Here is a 26,568-nt window from a genome sequence, read left to right on the forward strand (position 1 = left end):
TTTGGTTGATTGAACATTTGAACGTCTTATTTGCATAATTGTCAACCAATTCAACCATTTTTAATATTCCCACATAACTAAACCTCAGGTATACTTTTATGTCAACCAAACAACCACTAAACTAAACGAGGGAAAGTATGATGAGTCGTTTATGTTACCTTATCCTTGATACCATCAATGCGGCTAAAAATTATAGCTCGACACCCAGGAGCTACACTGTAAAAGCTGCTATGTATTGAGTAGGCACCAAACACTCCAACCATGCCTACACTAACTAACTTTGAAACTGCGAAGCCAAATCGCCGCAGCTTCATACTCCATTGATTCATCATATTGTCTAGGCAAGGGTACCAGACCTGATTAGCAAACACTTGTGTTAAAATAACATCATATTAACAAAGATATATGTTACTTCCTCCGCTTTTTTTTAATTGTAACTCTGTATGGGTAAATATCCACACGTATTAATGCGGACTTTAACGGTAACAAGAATTTACAAGACACAATCATATGTTTTTAGATCGAAAAAATTAAACAAGGCAGTGCGTGAATATTACAAATTAAAACAAGTTCCAATTGAAAAGAAACTTGTACAAGGTCTATACGTAACAAGATTAAACTACTCATAACTTATTAACTTGTTTATTTTTTTAGGGCTACTATATAAATGTATGTGAGAATAAAGAATTATTTGAGAAGAAAATAATACGATCATAATAAAATTAATTGAGAAGAAAAAAAAAAGTAGAGAGTATTAGAAAAACCTGAGAATAATATTTCGGTGGCAAACGACACAGATATAGACGAAACCCTCACCTGCTAATGAACTTTCAGTGGGATTTAAGGAAGCTAAAACCCCATTTCAATTATCGAGTATCTTTTTCATCAAGATATCTAAAATCTTCTTTCCAACAAAAAAAAATAAAAAAAATAAAAAAAAAAAAAAAGAAAAGAAAAGAAAAGAAAAGAAAAGAAAGATAACTTAAGTGTAAGTTTGGGCTTATGAAATAGATATTTGGTCCAACTCTATTTAATACAAGCCCAAATTGTTGATGACAAAATAAATAAGGCCTCTTTCAGTCTTTCTCAATCTTTATATGAGCGGAAATGCCAAACTTTGTCCAACACATGGTCCGTTAGACCGTTACAAACAAATATACTCCGTATTACTACTAGATTGACCTATAAGATGTACCGGATTGTTATGTACTTGTGTGCAGTGGCGGATCCAGGATTTGATTAATAGGTGGTCCTATCATCGTCCATCGACCGCATAAAGTATCAAAAATAAGTCAAAGCTTGTATAATGAACAAAAAAAAAATTACATAAAAAAGTTCATTTCATAAAGTAATGCAAATTCGTATTACAACTAAAAAATTATTAATTTTATTACAATTGCTCTCGACGAGTTTTCATATTTTGATAACGATTTACAATATCATCCATGCTAACATTCAAAAACAAATCTCTTTCTAAATAAGTAATCAAACAATCATTCAACATTTGATCTCCCATGCTATTACGCAATTTATCTTTCACTTGCGTCATTCTGGAAAATACTCTTTCTACACTTGCCGTTGCAACAGGAAGAATCAACACTAACTTCAAAAGTAAGTAGACTCGATCATGAGTTTCAAACTTTCCCGTCTCAACAAGTTTCGTAGAAAGTTCACTTAGACTTTTCAAATTCCAAAATCTCTCATCATTTCGAACATCAACAATAAAATTTTCAAGTGAATGTTCAAAAAATAATAACTCAGAGCTTGAAAATTCATCGGGATAAAATTTGGCAAGTTGAACTAACTTTCTTTTGTCAAAAGAATGAAATCGATTTGCAGGATTAAAGCAAGACATACACACAAGTAATTCCTTACTTACCTCGGGAAATCGATTTTCAAGTTCTTGTAATTGAAGATCAATGACACTTAGAAAAACTTCAACTCTAAAATGATGAAGATTAGTCACTTGTGGACCTTTACCTCTATACATTCTTCTCCCAGGAACCACATATCGCCCCTCCATGTTTGGAACCTCAATGCCATATTTAGCCATAAAAGAAGTGACTTTTTCCATATGTGAATCCCATCCTTCATCTCTCAATTTTTGCAAATTAGTCTTGGTTACATCAACCATGACCATTGCATTTACAATATCTTGATCATGTTTTTGCAATGCCACATTCAACGCATTTGTAATTCCAAATATATCAACCATCAAGTGTGCCACAAACACAAAATCAAATGACATCAACAAGTGTGTAATAGATTGTGCTTTATTCGAATCAAGTGTATCAGATACTTCTGCAATGGAATCAAGTGACAAAACTATTGAAGGATATAAATCAAGCACATTCAAAATGGTTTTAAAGTGAGATCCCCAACGAGTATCACAAGGTCTACATAAGCCACGTTCTTGATTCAAACCAGTTCCCGATTCAATTTCACCCAAAGATAATGCTTCTACAACCCCTTGACGTTGTTTTCTCGAAGAAATTCTTTCCTCTTAGGTGAACCTCCCACAAAGTTCAAGAGAGGTGCAAGTACATCAACAAAAAGCCAACCATAATCTGAGTTTTTCTTAGCAAGTGCAACTTGTGTCAATTGAAGTTGATGAGCAAAGCAATGAACAAAGTATGCTTGAGAACATTCATTCAAAATTATAGTTTTAAGGCCATTGATTGAACCTTGCATATTACTTGCCCCATCATAACCTTGACCTCGAACTTGAGAGAAAGTTAAAGAGTGTTCCATGAGTAATGACTCAATAGCAGCTTTGAGAGTCAAAGAACTAGTATCAGGAACATGCACAATACCAAGAAAACGCTCACACACTTCCCCCTTTTTATTAACAAATCTCAAACAAAGTGCCATTTGTTCCTTATCGGAAACATCGGCAGATTCATCAGCAAGAATAGCAAAAAATCCACCATCAAGTTCTTCCAATATTGCTTTAGTTGTGAGATGGGGAAGAATGTTGTTCACTAGCATGATGTAAAGGAGAACTTGGTTCACTTTCTTGAAAGGGTAAATCATTTTGTGGAGGAGGAGTATCATTTTGTAGAGGAGGAGGATTTAGAGTACGCACTTTTTTAGTAAAAAAACTTGAAATATCTCGAGTTGTTTTTCTTTTCATTCTGAAATTGAAGTTAAATGTTGAATTAGATAAATCATACAAGAAGGTAGGGTTCTCTCAAAGTTATTAAAACTAATAATATTATCAAAAGAACGCTCATTAACCTCAATTTCAATCCATCCTTCAACCCCAAATCTCCAAATTAGCAATCACCATTCTCAATAGCTAATAAGCAAGTTGGACAACTATTATCATTTATCAATTAAACAGAAATAATACTATAAAATAATAGGGCTCAAATGGTCAAATATCGGCCACAACTCACATTCACAAATCACAACATTCAACCTCTAATAAAATCATACAGATAATCAAGTGACGATAATCAAGTCATAAGATTCAAGCTCTAATAAAGTCATACAAATAATCAAGCTCTAATAAAATCAAGAAATTTCACCAAAAAAAAAAAAAATCAACTCATACAGTAAATTCGTGAATCGTGATATACATATAATCTGATAATTTTGATAATTAAACATTTAAACTGATGATTTGATATAGAATCTAATCAATTTGCAATGTAATTATGTAAATTAAAAGTTTAAAACTAACCTCAAAACAAAATTGAATTCACGGAGTACGGAATGAAGACCTCACAATCACGCCTGAGCAGAGCCTTGCTGCGGTTGCGGGACGCCGGGACAGACGACTGAAGTTGCTGGCGAAGTCGGCGACGGGGTTGCTGGCCAGTGGTTTTGCTGCGGTTGCGGGCAGTGGACTGAACTAAGTCTCACGCTGCCTCTGTTCTCAGTCTTCTCACGCTACGCCTCAACGCCTGACGGAGTGACGGACTGAAGCTAATAGGACGCCGCGACGGTGAGAAGTTGAGAAGGAGCAAGAAAAACGGCCGGTGAGGCGGTGAACGGCGACGGGGTTGCTGGAGTTTGGGGATTTCGATTTAGGTGAGTTTGGGACTTAGGGTTTTAATTTGGGGGAATTGGGGTTCTGACTTATGTTTTCATTCTAAAGCAAAAAAAAAAAAAATATTGTGAGTAATGGGATTTGAACCCACGTCTCATGAGTGGTAGGATGGGAAAAAAACCACTAGGCTGCAAGCTAAATCCTTAATACATAGTGTTTTTTTTTTATATAAAATAATAGGTGGTCCGCGGACCCACTATGACTACACGTGGGTCCGCCACTGCTTGTGTGTAATATGTGACCTTATTGTTTACCATTACAGTTATTTGTGTCATGGTCTCATGGATAAGTACATCGTATTATGGAGAACAAATGCTAAAAATCTAATTGGAATGTTTCTTTTCTTTCTTCTTTAGGAGTTCCAACCACCATATTGAGGTTAATGGGTTATTGCTTTAAAAAAAAACCACATGCTTAAATACATAACCGTTTAATTTTTAAGGACAATTTAAGTTCTAACATATTAAAGTCGCTCTATTATGAAAAAAGGTTAAATGCACATTTGAAGGTAGATTTTTAAGTAGCAAGTCCCAATGCATGCTTTTAATAAGATAGATCGGGAAATGGCTACATATATCAAGTAGATGTCGGTTCCTCACAAACTGACTTGTTTTTTACCCGGCCAACTCTCCCTTCACTTTACCTATGGTCACCTTGTTAAGAGCTCGGTAGTCTACACACAACCACGAGCTCCCGTCTGATAGAATCTCTAGAGTTTCCTATTCCTTGTATCCAATATTAGTTACGAAATTCAAGTATTCTTTGTTTAGCTTGCGAAATTCGAATATTTTTACATGCCAAAAATTCCATTGTACTTATAAACTACTTCGATTGTTACTCAAACTCCTTTATTTTACCTTAAGTATTCGTGCTGGATCTTAGACTTAGGTAGGACACTTGATTATATGAACCCTTCACTTGGGCCGTCTAAACCATGAAAAAAAAATCACAAATTAATCGAGCTAGACACTTGGACATGCAGCCGTGCCAAACACACAACACCATAGCTTATAAATGCTTTTTAAGAGCGAACTAATTTAAAATCCAACTGTATGTGCTTCATCCCTCAATTTCTCTGTAAACACTTACTTAATTACTGAAATGAATTGCTTGATCAGCAATATCCAACTATTCCAACATAGGGCTCACATCCAGAAGGCTGTGAAGCATATGATTGATTTTCCTGACAGTATGCCACAAACAATGGTTAGTGGAAAAGAAATCTGCCCTAATATCAGAAAGGCCAAAACTTTGATGCATCATCCATGCTGCAGTATGCATGACAGATTAAACAGGAAGCATCAGATAGACCTCAACCATGGCTCTTTTGCTCTCGGTTCACCCAAGCCATCATCCATGTGGTGTTTAACAGATTCCCAGTTCGGCAGACTAAACACTTTAAGGCACACATGCCTAACATAGATAATAATTCATTCCCCACCACCACGCGATTATCTTTTTTGTACCTGTATCTTAATGTCTTCGAGCTCTAGAGAAGCACAGAAAGTTCGGTATACAATCTATTCTATTAATGAAGGTATTGGAAGATTGGTAAACACATTAGTTTCTTCTACTTTCAGCTCTGATATACTTCAACTGTGTCTGCTTATTAGTCCTTAATACAGGTCGAATCGTAGGCTATTCTAACATTTGCTACACTACTGTATGCTGTTGCACAATAATCTTTAGCAAATAAATACTTGTACATAGCATAATTATCCGGAAAGAAATCGTGTGATTAAAATTACAATCAAATCTTGAAGGGAAAAAATTCATACATGCATCATAAGGTTTGGTCTAAACTAAAAAGCAAGTTAGACAATTACAAATCATTCTTTTGAATACAAAACAACTTGAGCAAATATCTTGAGATACTTCTTTTTTTTTTCATCAGTGACTTAATTACTGATATTGTAGACAAAGCATTCTGAAGTTCTTCCTACTAAACTGTCACTAGGCCATCAAACCATTGTTTGGTTCAAAGCCGCAAAGTGATCTAGATCTTGTAAAAGGCAGGTCCTTTCTGTTTAAAGAGCAATATCAAGAAGCATATCTCTTACAGCATATAGATCGTTTGCTCCGGGACAATTGCTCCCAACTTTGGTCACAGAAGGAGACTTGTAGCATGGCTGCCCTTCAACGAGAGGCCAAAACGAAGTCTCAGGAGGTGGAAACGAGCTATTATGGCTTCTCTCTTTATCCACCCTGTGTTCGCCCTCAGTGAGAGAAAAACCAAACAACCTGCAACTGGCTTTACCGGCAGGAACCAACTCCTCACTTGCTTTCGAGAGAGAATTGTATGCAGGAACACCGGCATAATTCATATGTTCCATACTCATCACCCTGGGTTGACACATAGGCGATCTGAAGCTCCTAGCTTGTTGAATGCTTGGATGTGGGAACATTAATACCGAGGATGGTGAAGATACTTGTGCTTTAAGCCATCCGTTTCCACAGTTAGGCACTTGCACACCCTCGTAAATTTCAAGGGGACCACCACCCTCATGCCCCCGGTTGGCTGAAGATGTTAAACCATCTACTTGAGCGGGACTAAGATGGCGTATTTCTTGACCTTGCAAGACCTTTTGGAATCGGAATGATTCCCTGAAGCCTATGCCTTTGGCAGTTCTGCCAAAATCACCTGGAGGAATGGAGCTAGGATAGCATCTTCCTGGATCAGATGAGGAAAGATGAGGGTTGTCATTACCATCACAGGCAGAACGAGAACCCAATTTTTCTTGACCTTGCAAGACCTTCCGGAATCCCATTGATTCTCCGAAGTCTGGCATTCCAACTCCACCTACACAGAATTCAATGGTACATCAGTATTGCAACCACCAAAAACAGAACAAAAAATTATTGGAAGTTGATTTCTGGTTGCTCAAAAGACCTACTTGGAATTGGAAATTCTGGTTTTGCTAATGGCAAACCGATTCTGCTCCTCTTTAGACCAGATGCCATTAAGCTACTGGGACTCGGAAAAGAACCGGTTGGCTCAATCTCCCAAGGAGAAACTCTGCCATGGCGGTTCACCTCTACATCATCCCACCTTACCTGTGACATTATGAGCAAAAAAGATTTACAACCTGAATGAACAGTCCTGGGGTTGAAACAACAGCACACTAATTTGATGATACATGCCATTTTTTTTTACTGTTATTTCACACGATAAACCAGCAATATAATACTAACACAAGTTCAAGATATACTTGGTGTTGTTTTATTGCCTTATTCCCTTGAACTTCAGGCAGCCTTCCTAAAGATGGGAGAGTCCAAATTTAGCCATTTGAGTTAATTATTATTCGTATAATTTAGAATATACATTCTCTTTGAAGGTTAGAAGCAAAATTGATTCCTTTTTACCATTGAAGGAAAACATGATTTGCAAGCTCGATGATCTACCCAAGTGAAGACCTTAAATCTAACAGCTCATCAGAAATGCAGGAAGAAAAAAAAGGGAATGAATGAATTCCTTCAAAATCCGTCATACTCTAAGAAATATGTCATATTGTCATATGGTACAAACTGCAAAGGATGTTATTTACTCTTGTAGACTTGTCCAATCAAAACATAGAACACAAAACTTTCAGTTTGTGGGGGGAAGAACTTTGCAGGGTTTTATTTAATCTCTATATTCCTCGCCAGATATGAATTGCAAAATATAATTTCCAAGTCTATTTCCACTAATATAAGACGTGCATCAAAAATAAAACCACGAAGTAGCATCCTATACATGCATACCATTAAGCATCTCCATTTCGAACCAGACCATCTCATCGGATCCAACTCAGCCATTCCAGTGACCACTCCGGTGTACCTATAGCAAGAGCACACAACTAAGATGAAGCCAAAAAAGCCAGAAAATTACGCTGTTTAGAGTAAGAAGGCATTTCCTAACCTTCTTTCACCAGCATCTTCTGCCTCAAAGCGCATTTTGAACCTCATTCCTACATTGAAAGAAGTATCCAAACTCTTCAAGAACCTCCGGAGTGGTACAACAAACTCAGACGAGCTTGCCCTACAAGAACGAAAGAATGATCAATATTCACATTAACCAAAGGATAACAATTGAGCATGTGATTTCATGTGCTAGTGGACTGTAACTTGCACTTAAAGACAAGGACAAGGTACAATAATTTTATGGACTTTCGCGACTGTCTGCTATGATTAAAGGGTCGGATGGAGGTACTTCGGGCTGTAAAAAAATAGTGTCACATACAGATAAAACCCCTCACAAGTACAAGAATGACTTCTAGTTGATATAACAGATAGTCCAATTAAAAGAACAGGTTGCTAATGTTTCCAAGAGAAAGATCCAAAAATTTGCATATACAGTCACACACAACTGACATAAGGAAAGACCTGCATGCTTAATGAGATGCTATTCACACAGATTTCTAGTCATTTTCTGCCCAAAAATATTAGGTCCAATTGAAGAATATGATATAGAAAAAAGTAGCTATCATGTCTATGGCACATCATGAATAGTAAGACAAATATAAAGCTTACAACTTTATTTGATTATATGATATATATGATCAATCAAACACAACAATTCAAATAATGTATGCCAGTAGCAAGACAAATGCAAAGCTTTCAGCATAAGTAGAAATATTGGACCGATCAATTTATACCTTGATTTATAATAAAAGTTAGAAAGTCATAGAAAAGATGGCATGAACGCGAAAGCATAAAGATAAATTCTCCAAGGGGACGCATCCACATACAAAATTGTAAGGGCAGATTTTACTAGTACAATAATTTTGGCAAGTAAAAATAATACAGGAAAATCCAGTTAATCAAACTTGTCAAACAAAATTTGGTAAACTATGAAGCTCATTTACATAAGAAAAGTGAGTGAAATCAATAACATAGCAGCACACATGATTTCAACTACAAATACCTTGGGTTATAACAGACATTGAAAACACGTCCAGAAGATATTGCATCGAATGCAGCTGACACACTGTTGTTGCTCATTAGTCTAGTGGGGAGAGCAGAAAAGGAGGTTGGTCCTTTCAGCTGAACTGCTCTTCGGATTCCTAACCTCAGCTCTCCATCGGCGCCTCTATCATTCCAAAACACAATATGATTAGAACAAATATTAAAGCGGTCATAAAACCTTCTTGAAGAAAGAAAATTATAAAACCTGAGGAAGAGCACTGCATCTCCAGAGACTAGCTTCTTCTTGTTCACAAAAGCACTCCACCCAGTAGTAAGCAAATGCCTCCTCGGCTGGCCTACTCAAGCATCGTAAAGAACACCACATTAAGTAAATAAGCACGAAAAAATTAGCATTCATTGATTTTATCAAAATAAGGATTTTTTCTTTGTTAGCAATTAAACCCTACTCGGGTATATGTTTCACACACACAAGTATTAGACTTCGCTATATTACAAAACATGTCGTTTTTTTGACTAAAATGACATTGAAAGTGTGCAGACTTATCTACGAATTTCAAGACTCCCATCACAAGCAGTTGAGGTAATACAAAAAACCTGAGTAACAAAGCTTAAAAGAAGCAACAAACCCTTGAAATTTTAATGGCAGGAATATAAACTACTACACTCCCAACTGTCTAAGTCAGACCCATAAACACGGAACAAGCCTAGAAATTTAAAAATATTCAAACTCAAGCCTTGGAACACATCATAATAACAAAATCACAGAAAAGTTAAGAAGCTTAGGATACTTAATCTAAGAGAGTTTTTCTCAAACACAAGGGAGACAGTATGCATACTGGGGAACAATGTCACTAGTTTCTAGCAATCTTTGACCTTAAACAATGATAATTTCAGATAAAGTCTTTAATTATATGAGGACCTAGGACCTAGAAAACTGAACTCAATGCCCCTAACCTCCAATGTACCTCTGTAAATGTGCCTAAACCTCCACTCTAATCCATGCAAATCCTTTGCAACCAGCTCCTGAGATGGCCTCTGCTGCTTGTAATCCTACACCATTTGCACAAAAAATGCCCATTAAGAAAATTCCATAAAGACCGGCATTTTATCAGAAATCGGCAAGCAAAAAACACACAAAACCGCGGTATTCCAGTGAAATTGGAGCTGAAATTACCAGGGGAGGAAAGCAATCCTCCGCAGCACGGCGAGGGACAGAGAATCCACCATGAGTGCTGGTATCCGAAGCAGTAAGAGTCTTGCAGAACATATGAGGTGTTGTGGACTTGACAATGTCCTCAAAATCCTCTTCATCCCCCTCTACATCAGTCTCACTCTCTTTCAATTTCTCCTCAAACTGCTCCAATTACAAGCAGGAAAGTAAAACAATGCACAAAACATTGTCAGAAATTCAGAACATTGTTTAATTAAAGCACAAAACATTAGGAACAATAACAATTAAACAAACATAGTTTGATTAGGAAACTTCAAATGTGAATTAATTACCCTTTTTTAAACTTCATATGAAGATTAAAGTATAGTATTTATGTACATTTTTTACCAAAATAATGAGTGATTATTTTACACATTCTTACCTGGCTGCTCTCTGGGATTAGAGAAACTTGAGCATAAACCTCATCTGTTGCAACTTCCGCCTACCAAAAGTGAGCACACATTTCAAAATTGTTAATTATATTTTCTTCCCCACAAATTGCAAAACCCAATTTCAAAGGAACAAACACAAAAGATTATTAGTCAAACTACTAAAAAAATTCCCAAATTCCCAGAATTAAATAAATAATCCCCAAAAAATTAAATCATTACATACTCAAACCAACATTCACACACATTTAAGTAAACACTTACCCAAAAAAACAAACTTTCTTAAAAAGCCAAAAAGAACCAAACCCATAATCAATTTCTTAACCTAACCCAAACAAATAAAATAAAAATTACATAACTACTTAGAACCAAACAACTAGCAGAAACAGCATATACTCAGAATTAGTACCCAAGTTCGGGATAGAATCGAATCTCGTCTACATCATTGCGCTACTACGCTATGTGGCTATCTATTATATACCCAGAAAAAATTCATTTAAACCCCATGTTACCCAAAATTGAAACATGAAACCCCAAATAAAAATTTACCAGAAAATTACCAAAAAAAGACCATCACACAAAATTTAAAAAGAGGGTATAAAGAAAAAGGGGAACTTACATGAAGCTTGACATCAAGAACACGACAGAACACGTGAGGAGGAATATTGTTTTGGTGGGAATCAAAAGTATGATTATAATTATTATTACTACTAATATTACTATTAGTATTAATAATCCCACTTGAAAAATCAAATTCTGGCAAATTATTTTGCTGATTTTGTTCTTCAAGATGACCTTGAGGCAAGTAAACTACCAAACTACCCTTTTTGGGCAAAGAGATGAGTGGGCCCGCACAAGCATGCCATAGCTCCATACAAACAGATGATGAAGATGAAGCACAAAGATTTTGGAGGGTATTTTGGTAATTGTTGCTGCTACTATTGTTGTTGCTGTTGTTGTTATCCTCTTCATCTTCATTAACAGTGTTCAAGTCGATTAAGACACCCATCATGGCAGAATTCTAGAGAGAGAAAGTGGAGAATTCTAGAGAGAGAAACAAGGGTAAAATGGGAGATTGTGAGGATTTCTACAAGGGGTTTAAACTTAGGTAAGACAGCTACTTAAACTGAAAACCCACAGCATTGCTAAAAGAAGAAGGGAGAAATTAAAGAAGAACACACTTTCTCTCACTAGAAAGATTTGATTTTTATTACTTTCTCTCTCTAGGAGCAGAAGAAAGGGGGGTTTTTTTATTTTTGAGATTTAAGGTGTCAAATCAAAAGGGGTTGATTAATTTTCAATTTTATGAAATGGGTATGTATGATTTAAATTAATGGGATATTTTTTGTGGGTAAAGTTTTTATCTTTTATAAATTTGGACATTATATTGTTTTGATCTGCCAAAGAGTGTTGCTTTGTTTGCAGTGCACAGACTGTTGCTACTGCTGCGCGCTGCTGATGCTGCTGCTCGCTGCTGAGGAGAGAGAAAGACGGGGGGCAGCAGCCTGTGAAGTGTGGCAGAGGAGAGAGAAAGTGAGAGAGAGAGAGAGTGAGTGAGTGAGTGGTGTAATGAGTAAAAATGGGAGAGTGAGTTGTTGGATAAAATTAGGAGAAAAAAAAGGGGGGAAAAATAACAAAAGTAGAAGTGAATAAAATTCGCTTTTTTGCACAACCCCCTATATTTCCGGGCGCCTTTGTCTATTTTATCCTCTCCTTCTGCCTTGCCCCTCTCTTTCACATGTCCCCCCCTCTCTATCTATGGCTATGTGTTTTATGTCCACTTGTTACATTTTCTCTTTCCTTTGCTCTTTTATTTTATATCTCTCATTGTTTTGCAATCATAATCTTCACCTTCATGCTTTTACTAGGTTATTAGTTAGGTTAGATTAGGTTGCATTCAAAAGATATAAGATAGGCACATTGATAATGGCCCTGTTTAATAGTTACTAGTTGTTTGTATTAACTAATTTGACTAGCTGGATATATTAGATGATTTGACTAGCTGATTGTGTAAAATTGTTTGGTAAATATGGAGTAATTATTTATTGTTAACTGTTTCAGTGTATTTAATGCTTAAAAACTCTTATTAAGAGTTTTTTAAAAAGAACTTTTTGGCCCTAAAAAACACTTTTAATAAGCTATTTACCAAATAACAAAATTAGCTTTTTAAAAGGATCATACTTTTAATAGTGTTTAATAAGCTAAAAGTTTTTCAAAAATCTCCTCATCAAACAAGACCAATATCTATTCTATATACGATATTGAAATTTCGTATTGACGAAAAATAGTAACTAGATAGGTCTCAAGAGGGGGTGTTTTTTGGTAATTCCGAAAGTAAGTGTGAACTAATGGAATAGTAAAAAGTTGATAAATTGATTATATGGGTGTTTATAGGTAAGGTGCAATCGTTAATGATGATGATAGAAATAGACATATCTTTTTCACTTTTGTTGTTATATTATACTTTTATATCAAAATGACTTTCTTCTTTTCCTCTTTTTTCTTTAAATGATTTTACTTTGTTCAAAGGTTGAAGCAACGACACTAGCTTAGTGTTGTCAAGTATCTTAAATATCTCACTAATTAGGAGAATGACTATGATCATACCTTAGCGTGGCCTCATAATTCATTTATTTATTGTTTTTTCTTATATTTTACGGATCAGACAATTATAAACAATGGAGAAGGATAAGGGGTCCTCTTCTCCGACCAACTACTACAATTGAGTGGATTCGCCTTGTTGATCTTAACGTTACAAGGTGAATCCCCAACCAATTACAAAAAATAAGGGTTTTTAGTGAATTTGATGGATGTACTTCCTCGTTTCTTTTTAGCTGACATGTTTCTTCAGTCACGTTTGTCAATGCACATATTCAACCGTTAATATCTTTAATTATTTATAAAAAGTTGATATTTTGAAAATATATATCGTGACGAATCTAACAAGACCTCACATGACTATATTTTTTATTACATATAAATCACAAAATACGGTCAAAGAAAAGTGTGTGAATAGTGTTAAAGTCAAAACGTGTCAACTAAAAAAAACGGAGGTAGTAGTATTAGTTATGATACATGCTGAATATGGTAAACGCCATGCATCTACCTCATGTATTCGTGTCTTAAAATTAGAAACTTATTTTTTTCCTATTTGATTTGAATATTTGATGTGAATGTAGTTTTGATATGCTCTAATTATTGTCATGGTTTGACTAAATTTTGATCTTATATGTGTCTTAAACTATTAGGCAAATATATATCAGAGGTTTTTCAGTGCGGCAAGCCACATGGTGCGGCACGGGTAACTTGTATTTTAGGGTTACTTGTATTGTGGGGTTACTTGTAGGGTGTTACTTATATTCTGGGGTTACTTGTATGGGTTACTTGTATTATGAGGTTACTTATACGTGTTACTTGTATCATGGGGTTAGTTGTATTCTGAGTAACTCCTATAAGTAACTCCAGACCAAAATCCCATACCAAACCAGTAATACCCTACAAGTAACCCCTGATCAAAACCAGTAACACCCATACAAGTAACCATAGAATACAAGTAACACCTATAAGTAGCTCCTGACAAAACCAGTAACACCCTACAAGTAATCCCGACCAAAACCAGTAACACCCATACAAGTAACCCCAGAATACAAGTAACACCTACAAGTAACCCCTGACAAAACCAGTAACACCCATACAAGTAACCCCATAATACAAGTAACACATACAAGTAACCCCTGACAAAACCCCTACAAGTAACCCCAGAATACAAGTAACACCTACAAGTAATCCCTGACAAAACCCATACAAGTAACCCCAGAATACAAGTAACACCTACAAGTAACCCCTGACAAAACCAGTAACATCCATACAAGTAACCCCAGAATACAAGTAACACCTACAAGTAATCCCTGACAAAACCAGTAACACCCTACAAGTAACCCTTGCTGCACCATGTGGCCAGCCATATACAAAAATTTGTAAATATATATATATATATATTCAATGAGATCTTATTAGATTTGTATGTATCAGTATTTTTTCGTCACGAAATAAAAGATATTTATTGATAATAAAATAAATTTTACACAAAATACTACTGTACTCTCTTTGTCCCAGATTACATGACACAGTCAACATTGCACACATATCAATGCACTACTTTGACTTTTTTTTTTATATATATAGTTAACTATTAATGAAAATTATATTTAAAATTATATTATAAAACTTTATATTAATGCCTACCTAACAATATATTTTACAATAAAATATTTTTTTATTATGTTAGTAAAAATTATGGTCAAAACTAATGCAAAAATAGTGAAAAAAGTCTAACGTCTCATATATGCAACGGAGGCAGTATATATTACTTCTTCCGTTCCTTTTTTATTGCACCATAAGGGTTTTCACACTTGCTGATGCATTAATTTGGCTATTAATATCTTTAATTATACTTATGTAAAAATTATAAAAAAAAATTGATATTTGAAAAGTAGATTTCGAGACGAATGTAACTAGATCTCACATGACTATTTTTTCCTAATGGATAAATCATAAAAGATGGTCAAAGAATATTAAGTGAATAGTGTAAAAGTCATTATGGTGCAATAAAAGAAAAACGGAAGAAGTATATTTTAAACCTTTTTTTTTTCTTCTGATTAGATCTAAATTACAAAGGAGGTAATTTATTTATGAAACATAAAAAATTCCAAAATTACAACTAAGGGCTTGTTCTCATTGACTGAATTGAACTGAACTGAATAAAGTATAAGAGAAGGAAATTAGGAGCTGAACTGAACTGAGTTGAGCTGAACTGAGCTGAGCTGAGCTGAACTGAACTAAACTAAACTAAACTAAATTTCAACGTAAGAGAATAGGCCGTAATAGGGGAAGTAATAATAAGTGATTATAGCCTTAGGAATAGAAAGACAAAGTCACTTTTGAGGTGGAAAAAGGCATAACCTATGCTTAGTGATAATTGCAAGACCAGTCTTAAAACATTCCTTTTCTGATTTTTCTTCACTCACACCAAATCAAAAATAAATAAATAAAAAAATTATTAAACCTTAATAACCATGTTATCGGGTCCACGAACCAATGAAACAATTATAGCACCTTTGCAATTTTAAATCTTTATTATAATTTTATAGGTTTAGGATCTTCATTTTATAGGTTTATTATAATTTTAATGTATGGAACATATAATTGAATTGTCTCTCTTCACTTACGAGTATACTACCAGTAGTATTTATATTCTTTGCATATAAGTTACGGCGTTTAATTTAATCTACCTTTATGCGTGGGACTGTGGGAGTATGTGTGTACTTAAAAATTCAAGTAGACCTCCCAAATCTAGTATGTACCACATTTACATTAAGAGAGGGTATTTGAACACAAAAAAAGAACATACTTAAGGCCTAACTAACTAATGCAGCCAAGCGGTTCAATCCACTTCCTTAACAGCTTAGCCCTTATTTAGTTCAATTTATTTTATAAATAAGTTCAAATTAAATCAAATAAAAAAAGTTAAGATCAAAAAAAAAAAAAAAAGAGTTCATATCAAATCAAATCTAATAAGACTCCACTTGATATATTATTAAAATACACATTACTACGAATCTAATAAGACTCTACTTCATATATTTTTGTTTCTTTATAGATTATCCTACATATAAAGTCCAGGTTTGGTCAAATCAGACAATTAGACCATATCATATCAAATCAAATTAAATCAGATCAGCGAACTAAACAAGCCCTTAATCTCTACCACTAGTTAGGTCAAGATCTTGTTGATTAATAAGGCCAATTTCACTTTACCTTGTATTTACTGAAAAATTATTTTGCTAAATTAAAATTAGTTTTGATTTGTTATTGTATTTGTTATATGAAGTTACTAATTTTTACAGATTAAAACTTAAACTAATACGAACTATTAAGTATTAACTAAACTTATACTTCAAATACGCATATTATCTTTATAAGGTGAAAAGAATAAAATTAGGCCTAAGTAACCCCTGGCCTACAACATCAAACAAATAACTCATGTAACAGTACTGACGGATAAACCTGGGCACCGTGCCGGGCCGTGCCGCCGCGGGCCGTGCCTGGCGGGCCACGGGCTGGTTCGTGCCGTGCCGGTCGTGCCGGCGGGCCCAGGATTTCGTGCCGTGCCGTGCCGGCCATTTTCACAGGCCAGCCCATGGCACTGCACGTCCCCCGTGCCTGGCGGGCTCGTGCCGTGCCGGCCTGCGGGCTGGCAGCGGGCTGGTGCAGTTTTCAATTTTTTTTTTTTTTTTTTTTTATATATATATATATGACAACATTATAAATTAATAAGTTTATAATGTATATAAGTTATAAAATTATAATTATAAGTTTTATAAGGTTATAACTTATAAGTTTATAACTTATAAGTTATTAAGTTATGAATTTTATAATTATAAGTTGAATATTTATGTTTTATAATTTGTATATTTAATATTTATATTTATATATTTACTTTATACTATTACTTTAAAATTTAATGTTTATGATTTATTAGTAATTGGTATAATTTTATTTTTTTTAATATGAATTTACAAATTGTAACAAAACGGGGAAAAAAGGCAAATTGGACTTTGGATGTGAATAATGCGTACTTTATATTATTATTACTTGAGTTGAGAAAATTATACAATGATAACAATGATAAAAATCATACAATGATGGTATTAAACAAAAATTGGAAAATGATAAAATTGATATTTTTAAAATCGTACAATATACAATAATTGTCTATTCTTCTTCTCCTTCTTCTTGCTCGTCTTCGTCTTCGTCTTCGTCTTCGCCTTCGCCTTCAAGGTCATCGGCTAGTTGCATAGATTGGGAACTAGCCGAACCCGAACCGGAAGCGGAGGTTCCTTCTTCGTTGTCGTTGTGGTCGTAAGAACGGTCTTGTGAGCGATTTTCCGCATCCAACCAATCTTTGAAACACACGCACATTTCTAGTGTTTCGGGTTTTAGACTTGTTCTTCTATCGTCTAAAACCCTTCCGGATGCGCTGAAAGCTCGTTCGGAGGCGACGGAGGAAACTTGGATAGCAAGAATGTCTCGTGCCATTGCCGCCAAAGTTGGATGCTTCGAGCTTTGTTGTTTCCACCATGCAAGGAGGTCGAGGCTGTTTATCTCATCGTCGTCCATGCCTTTGGTGAAGTCGTAACTCAGGTACATCTGCAACTCCGAGACGTCGCTTTGCGTTCTCCTGATTGATGAATCACCTGAAAACCTTGAAATCAAGTTAGTAGCTTGTGAAAATAAATGTTTGGCCTTCTTACTTACGTTTTTGGATGGTTGGGAAGGCCCTGAGCGAGGAACGGTGCCATATTTGGCTTCATAGACTCTATATAAAGCAAAAAACTGATTCTTCACATTAGTCTTATAGTTTTCTACATCATCGTCAAGAAACATGCATTGAAAGTAAATGTCAACTAACATAAATGTGTTTTCATACTTTTGCCTAGGATCTAATATGGAAGCAAAAATATAAATCAAAGGAATCTCACTATAATATTTACGCCACTTTTTTTCCATTGCTGGAAGATACTGATCATAATCACTTTGATGGTGATGATCAACGAAAAGTTGGGCGAGTAAGCATGCATTAGAAAGAAAGTTTTGAGCACAAGGATTGTAAACAGTAGAAAAACAATACGTCATGTTATATAATAACTGTAAAAATTGCATATATCTTTCACAGTTATTCCAATCATCATCATACAAAGCATTTTGTGGAAATTTTTGGTTGTAAAATAATGTTAACGGGCCCTTGTACTCAATTGCCTTTGTTAACATGTCATAGGTGGAATTCCACCTAGTTGGGCAATCGGTTCTAATTTTTATTACCCTTATCTTTTGTTGTTTTAGAAAACTCTTCCATTCTTGGTATCTCATGTTAGAGCTATTAATAGACATAATAGCATCTCTGATTTTGCTGTAGTATGGGCCAATTGCCCGAACTCCATCCTGTACACATAAGTTAAGTACATGGAAAACACATCTAGCATGAAGAGCTTCACCGTCTAATAGTACATCGGTTAAGTTTTGTTTGATAAGATTAGCTGTGTATGTCATAGAGGTTGCATTATCAAAAATCATAGACATCATTTTATCTCGAAGGTTGTATTCGTCTATTGCTTGCATTAAATGGTGAGCAATGTTAATGCCGGTGTGTGGGTATTCCAGCATTTTGAAATGTATTATTCTTTTTTGTAACATCCATTGATCATCTACCCAATGGCAAGTCACACATAAATAGTGATATTTATAACCACTATCCCAAGAATCGGCTGTTAAAGATACTCTACAGTTAAGGTTACTCAATTCGGCTTGTAACCGGACTTTGTACTCTAGGAAATTTTTCATTGCGGCGGAACGAACGGTTTTCCTAGAGATTCTTTTATGTTGGGGTTGTAGTGCTTTGTTAATGTAGGTGTTGAATGCGTCACTTTCCGAGAAAAGAAAAGGTTGTTCGGCGTGTACTATCATTTTTCCTAGTTCATCCCTATCCCTCTCATAGTTGTATGTAAAGCCGTATGGATGGAATTGGGAAATTTTGGGCTGGGTTGGATCACTAGCTGGTTTTGCACAAGCTTTCATGTGTCTAGATAAGTGTCCCGTCCCGTTTTTGGTAACTGTCGTGAATACATTATTACATGTTTTACATTTTGCCCATTGTTCACCATCTTTACTTAGGACAAAATAACGCCATACCTCACTCCTTCGGTTTTTCAAAAGTAGCATCTCAGTTTCGGTTAACCATTCATGATGTGTGTGATGGTTAGTAGTGGGACTAGTGGGAGTGGCAGTAGAAGGGGTAGAACCGGAGGGAATTCGGGTACTTTCTTGGCTACCTTGGCTAGAACAATAGTTTTGTTGATCACCGATATAATTAGGTGGAAATTGGTATGGTGGTAGTGGAAATTGGTTTAGTGGTGGTGCTGGAAATCCCGACGTATTATATGGCTCATAGCCCGGGGGGAAGTAAATGGGGTCATTGGTTTGACTCGTAATTTGGGGGCTCGTTGTATTTGGTGGTTCCCTAGAACTACTACTACGGATAAGTGCCTTTCCCCCTAGACCTAGATGATGGGTTGTTCGATGCCATAATTAACAATTAATTTTTTAATAAAAAGTGGTTAACTATAATAATAATAATTAATAACAACAATTTTAACAATAAAAATATCAATAATATTAATTAATAACAACAACTATAACAATAACAATAACAACAAAAATAAATAATAACAACAATTGTAACAATAATAATAATTAATAACAACAATTATAACAACAACAATAACAATTAACAACAATAATAATTAAACAAGATTATTCTAATAATAACAATAAAACAATAATAAATTTAAGATTAGTTTAGATCTTACAACCGTGCTTCAACGCTCCACTAATTACGATTACGAACTTTTTAATTTTTTCCGATATTAGAAAAATAATTAGAGAATTTAAGAGAATAATTAGAGAATTTAAGAAAATAAGGATTATTAGAGATTTAGAGAATATAAGAGATAAGAAGAAGAGATTGTGATTTTGTGATTTGGGAATGAAATGGAGGTGAGTATTTATAGAATTTTTGGGGAGCAAATTGGCAAAAAACTAGCCGTTTTTTAGCCGTTTTTTTGGCTTATTAAGGAGCTAGAATAAACGGTAACATTACCGTTGGCCCGCGGGCCGGCACGACGGGCCAGCACGGCGGGCCATGGCCGTGCTCGTGCCGGGCCGTGCCTGGGAATTCTCAACCCTGTCCGTGGCACGGCCCGTGGCACGGGAGTTGAACTTCGTGCCGTGCCGGGCTGCGCCGAACGGCGGGCCGTGCCGGGCGGCACGCGGGCCAACCCGGCCCGTGCCCAGGTTTACTGACGGAGTAATGCTCGGCCCTATTCTTTTGAGCTTGTGTGTAGAGCAGAGTACAACTTCCAATACAATACAGAGCAGAACAGAGTAGATTTCAGCACAACAAAAGAGAGTAGAGCATACTCGCATAATATAGCAAAGCAGCTCAAAATAGCATGGCCTAACCCCCTATAACACACTGAACGAGTAACAACAAGTACACTAATAAAAAAAAAAATAAAAAAAAAACTCTCGTAATAACTGGTCACACCGTGTGGCTAGCTACATATTAAGAGTTATTTACATGTACGGCAATAAAATTATAGTAGAGATATTATTTTTATTTCATTCTATTTTAAACTAGTAGAGATTAATATAAAATGAACTAGAGATATAAATGGGGTACATCATGTTTATTAATACATCAATCTACTTTACATGCATTCATTCATTCATTTATTCATAAATAAATATTATTGTCAGTGTTACAAGAAGCAAAGCCATGAATGCATACCTTCATTATTATGCAGCTTTCATTCGTCTTTAAAACTCTATTCATTATTTTTTTTTGGATTTTTTTTTTTCTTTTTGAATTTACAGACGTCCCTTTTATTTTTACTTACTTGTATTATATTTCTTTTGACTGAATATATGCCAGAAGTCGTTAGGCAGTCCACTGCACATATTTTTATTATTAGTAAATTTATTATAGAAATAAATGAATTAAATTTATATCTTCAAGAAAGTGACTTGTTTCAATTAGTATCTGTCATGATCGATCGATCGAACTCTCCCATGTATAAAGGCAATCAGTATTCGAGGTTGTTATTAGTAAGAGGAGCAATCAACAAAAGGAAGATCATTATTGTGGTTGCCACTTCACCAACTTGGATAAACGAGTCCAACTTATTAAATATTCAATTCACTCCGTTTTTAAATGTTGTTTTTACGTTAACTGTTAACTATTTAGTTAAATAATCTGATCTCCGTGTCAAATATTTAAAAATAAAGGGAGTATAAAGGAATTTATACACTTTAGTGTGCCAATTTAGTTGTTGTTTATATATGTACTTTTAATTTGATTATTTGATATCAATGCATAACCTACATATGCTAAATGTGTAGGAAATTATGTAAACCAAGGTGCGCTTGGATTTAGAGGTTTCAGCATGGTAGATTGGTAGGTAATATAAGTGTAACTAGCAACAAGCTATGAATGTCATTAAATTAATGATACATAATCATCATGTTTTATCCACAGTTTAAATTCAAGGTAATAGGATTGTTAGTTAAGATTAGTCGCGTACCAGGCCTAAGCCAAACATAAAACTCAACACGACGGTAAAAAAACACACACAAAACTTAACACAATAAAGGTTTAACCTTTACACATAAAACTATCTTTTTCATTTACCATTTCATTCTCTCTTACTCCTCTCTTCAACTCTTCAAGTCCATCTATATAAAGTAATATAGTCCACTTTATGTTATTCCTAATTTTCCTCAATAATATCTTGTGAAAAAGAATCAACGAAGTAGGGTCGTATATAGAGGCTAAGAGGCATAGCAGTCATTCAAGTGTTCAAGAAGAAATGTAGAGAAATTATGTTGCAATGTTGCTGACCAAAATTAATTAGGATTTAGGAGGTCGTTGGGGTTAAGATTTGAATATGTATACAACTTTAAGGATTAAGTAAAGGCATCTTAATATCTTCTAAAATGACTTAGAATTGTAGAACGAGTATTAGTTCAGGAAATTATTACAAAATCATGTTTTTTTTTTTTTTTTTTTTTTTATTAGGGCAATAATATGTACTTGTATTGGAAGTTTAGATTGAGAAATTGCTTGTAAATGTCATTTGATTATCTTTTATTAATGATTTTTTTTCTTCTTGTTAAAAAATAAAAATGACGTAGATCGAGTATTAGTCAAGGGAAATATTACAAATTTATGTACCTAATTTTGCGTGCGTAATAATAATAATAATAATAATAATAATAATAATAATAATAATAATAATAATAATAATAATAATAATAATAATAATAATAATAATAATAATAATAATAATAATAATAATAATAATAATAATAAGCTTATAGGGAGCATAGTGAGTATTGATTTTAATTAATTAGTAAAGGTTAAGATATATTATTGTGTTTTGTTTTCAACAATCCAAACCCTAACAATGTTTCTTCCAATATTTGCATTACAAGTAGACACCATGACATGATGGGAATGAAAGACAAAAATCAAGAGAAAAATGGTGAAATTAACATATTGAAGAATTGTATTTTATGTGAAAGCTCCAATGAAAAAACAAACTTAGATTTTGTCACTTGTTATTTTTTGTAGACATTTTTTTATACCAGTATGACATTATGATAACGAATTTTTAATACATACCTTACTAATTGACCTTCATTAATTGATGGACATGGGATGTTTTGCATTCTAGACTTCTAGTGTTAATAATCAAAGTTATTTTACACATGAGTTTTCAATTTTTTGCCGACAAGTCAAGGACATATGATATCACTGTCAATTGGATGAGGAATCAATCTCATGTTGCCTAATTAATTTGAGAGATAATTAGCACAACTAAGAAGATTTTAGAAACACCACTTTGAGCCAACATCTATCAACCACAAACAAAAATACCTAGCTCAATTTTTGTGGTGGAATTTATAACAGCCCGACAATATGATTTGAAGCATTTTTGTTGAAGCTAAAAGAGAAGTAAAAGCCTCAAAGCTAAGCTTGCATACTTGCATGGGTCATATTTTGATATCCTTGCAAGTTTAATTTCCAACAGTACGTTGTTATGATGGTCCATTTGGTAAGCTATAGGCATAAGATATATGGGAATTTAGATGACACATTTTGACTTTGGGCTATTTTTAGGGATCGTGATACTCGTGATGAGCAATATGAAACATGGGAGGTATTAAAAATTTACAACCTAATATATATCATGTATTGCTTAAATTGTTAGAGCTCTTTTCTCAATCACAAGGGATTTTGAGATCAATTATCATCGGTTCATCACCTACTCTTAATGTACAAAGACTTGTTAGCAAGATAAAGCTGCATAGTTGAACAAATCAAAATAACTATATTTATTTTCAAATGCGCAATTAAATTGAAGATGGCGTATTTAATGTGTCTGGTTTAATTACGAAGTTGTAAAACCTACAACGACTACAACCTATTTAACATGAAATCACGACACTATATGGATTATAAAAAAGTTGATTGATATTGAAATTAAAATTTAGGTATTTTTAACCTTTTTATCAAAACGAATCAAACAAGATTATTGAACATAATTATGCTTTTTCTAAAATATTTATCGAGAGATAAATAGATTTATTTTGCAATAGAAACCCAAAGATTCTAAATGAAAATATTGTTTAAATAAAGATGAGGATAAAAACTTAATCCATATTAGAGTTATAACGTATGGAGTATTCGCAAATTTTGCAATGATTTATTATTATTATTATTATTATTATTATTATTATTATTATTTTAAGAAAATATTATTATTATTAGTAGTAGTATTTATTTATTTATTTATTATTATTATTATTATTATTATTGCTTTGGGTTAATATACAAGTTGATTTTGAACAACTATGTTAATTAACCAAGAGAAGCAAATAGAACCGCAGATAACACGCCTAGCTTTCCTCGGACTATCACATCTCTTAGCCACCACATTGAAGACAACAAAGATATCACAAGTTAAAAACCATCCTTTTAAATTTAGAGAAGAGTGAATACTAGCCTGCTTTTTTGGTATTGTTGCAAACCTTTTATGGAGTACTAAAAACTAAACCTATGGTTAGACCCTAATCTACAGAAGAGGCAAAATGTAACATCAAGTAATGTGAAGACAATAGTATCACTATTATGGGAATTTATTAAAATTGTAAATAAGGAAAATAAAAATAAAAGGAAAAGAGACAAGTATCTATCAAAGTCATCAATAGCAATTAGCTAAGGACCCAAAAGAAGGATGCTAAAAAGAGAGTGATGGTTGCGGGGTCCATAATAAGGAATCCCCGGACAAAACGGGTTACAACTCATTGTCCGTTGGCTATTGTGCCTATCACTCTTCCCCCTTTCTTCCCATTTATTTTCATCTTTCACCTTCTATTTGTTTCTCTTCATCTCCACGCGCTAACCATACCATGAGTCCATGACCAATATCGTCGTGTTATGTAAAACGTACATGTTGAAAATTGGATACTAGCACGACACTTGATCTGATCTGACCTGATTTAATCTGATCTGTTAAGAATAAAACATAATCAAACAATCTGATACTCGAAAGGGTATGAAAAGTTATTTACAAAAGAGAATTTTGACTATGGGCATGTTCTCATTGACAGAAATGAACTTATTATAATTGAACTGAATTGAACTGAACTGAAATGAACTTATTAGAGCTGAGCTGAACTGAACTTATTAAAGCTGAGTTGAACTGAACTGAAATAATATTTTATAAGAGAAGGAAATTAGGAACTTGATTGAACTGAAGTGAAATGAACTGAACTTGTTAGAGCTAAGCTGAACTGAACTGAACTTATTAGAGCTGAACTGAACTGAACTTATTAGAGCTAAACTTAACTGCACTGAACTTATTAGAGCTGAATTAAACTAAAAATAATCGTATCACATCCGACTTAATTACAAATAATTAACGAGAAAACATGGATAACTCAAGAGACCAATATAAAGAATCAACAAAGTTTAGTGAATACCTAAAAATATCATTAAAGTTGGCACTAGATAAACATAATGGTAGATCCAAAATTTGGAAAATAAGAGTACAAAATTAAGTTTGATTTAAAATATTACAAAATGATATGTGGACTAGTGTAATAAACTTTTTCCCAACTACATTTTGAGATATTAAACCATTTCACTATAGTATTAGTATTTGCGTTTACAAACCACTTGTCCTCCAACAACGAGGTCTATAAATGTTGGGAGGTAAAAAATGATTATTTAAGAGACCAATTATTTGTGAAAAACAAGCCTCTTTCTCAAAAAGTCTTAATATGGATAGGAAAAAAAAAAAAAAAAAAAAAAACTAAGAAGTCGGTTTTTCAATAAGAGGTCTCTTTGAATTTAACATAGAATTAAGGAGACTGATTATCTAATTCATGGCTTACTACCTAAGAGACCCACTATTAGATGCAAAAAGTCTCTTTAATATCAGTTTTTTTTTTTTTTTTTTCTTTTTCTTTTTTTTGGCGGGGGATACAGCTATACCACCCCCAAAATCTGACAGTGGATGAACACCTCAAACCAATCTATTTAATTTATCAATGAAACCCAAACCAAACTTGATCTAATCGACTCATTTGACATGCCTTGCTTACACAGTTACACATGATTAATATGAAAGTAATCGAAATAATTAAGGGTGAGCAAAAAAAAGGGTACCCTGAATTGGAACTGAAACATCTTAGGAACCGCGGGTATTGTGTTTTATACTTGTATAAGCAGCTAAAATAAGTGAGTTGAAAGTATTGTATTTCATATTAATTAAGGCCCTGCTTATTAATTAGCTGGTATTTGATTGATAAAGCTAATTATTGTATTAGCTGATTTTTGACTAGCTTATTATATTAATTGATTTGACTAGCTGGTTATAATTAGCTGATTGTGTAAAGGTGTTTGGTAAATAATTGTCAATTGTTAGCTATTTTAGTGTATTTAAAAGCCAAAAAACTAATTTTTCAATAAGCTAATAATTTAAAAAAACTCTTATAATGAGCTTTTTCTAAAAGACCTTTTGGACCCAAAAAGCTATTTTAATAAGCTATTTACCAAATATCCAAATTAGCCTTTTTAATTGGTCAAACCTCTAATTGAACAAAATAAACTAAAAGCTCTTTCCTAAACAAGGCCTAAGTTTTCTTAGAATTATTAACCATTTATTTAAGGAAAAAAAAAAGTATGAGTATGAATTGATTCTTATTGATCCCGTAAAAAAATAAAAATAAAAATATCTTCTTGGTTAAAAAATCAGGAAACCTGATGCTCACCCTTTGACGATCTGATCAATCTAATTGATATAGACTTGAATGGAATATATGGTAAC

The 26,568-nt window shown here is 33.9% G+C and overlaps 1 protein-coding gene across 1 annotated transcript; it reads right to left on the reverse strand.

The window, feature by feature from the left end:
* Nucleotides 1-5,720: 5,720 nt before the first annotated feature.
* Nucleotides 5,721-11,570, reverse strand: LOC110693686 (auxin response factor 3-like). The gene is made up of 10 exons (XM_021870847.1): nt 11,178-11,570; nt 10,552-10,611; nt 10,134-10,313; nt 9,925-10,009; nt 9,204-9,294; nt 8,958-9,122; nt 7,953-8,072; nt 7,796-7,871; nt 6,949-7,108; nt 5,721-6,854 (listed from the first exon to the last, which is right to left on the reverse strand). Exons 1-10 carry the CDS (start codon nt 11,568-11,570, stop codon nt 6,082-6,084), a joined length of 2,103 nt encoding a protein of 700 aa, XP_021726539.1. The 3' UTR covers nt 5,721-6,081.
* Between the last annotated feature and the right edge of the window lie 14,998 nt (nt 11,571-26,568).

This window comes from Chenopodium quinoa, unplaced genomic scaffold, assembly GCF_001683475.1.
Source record: "Chenopodium quinoa cultivar QQ74 unplaced genomic scaffold, ASM168347v1, whole genome shotgun sequence".
NCBI lineage: Eukaryota > Viridiplantae > Streptophyta > Magnoliopsida > Caryophyllales > Amaranthaceae > Chenopodium > Chenopodium quinoa.

Excerpts from the sequence above, each read along its gene's own strand:
- LOC110693686 (XM_021870847.1), bottom strand. The coding sequence starts at position 11,570 with ATGATGGGTGTCTTAATCGACTTGAACACTGTTAATGAAGATGAAGAG. Across the intron at positions 10,612-11,177 it reads TTCTTGATGTCAAGCTTCAT|GCGGAAGTTGCAACAGATGA; the intron begins GTAAGTTCCCCT and ends CACTTTTGGTAG. Across the intron at positions 6,855-6,948 it reads ACCAGAATTTCCAATTCCAA|GTGGAGTTGGAATGCCAGAC; the intron begins GTAGGTCTTTTG and ends AATTCTGTGTAG.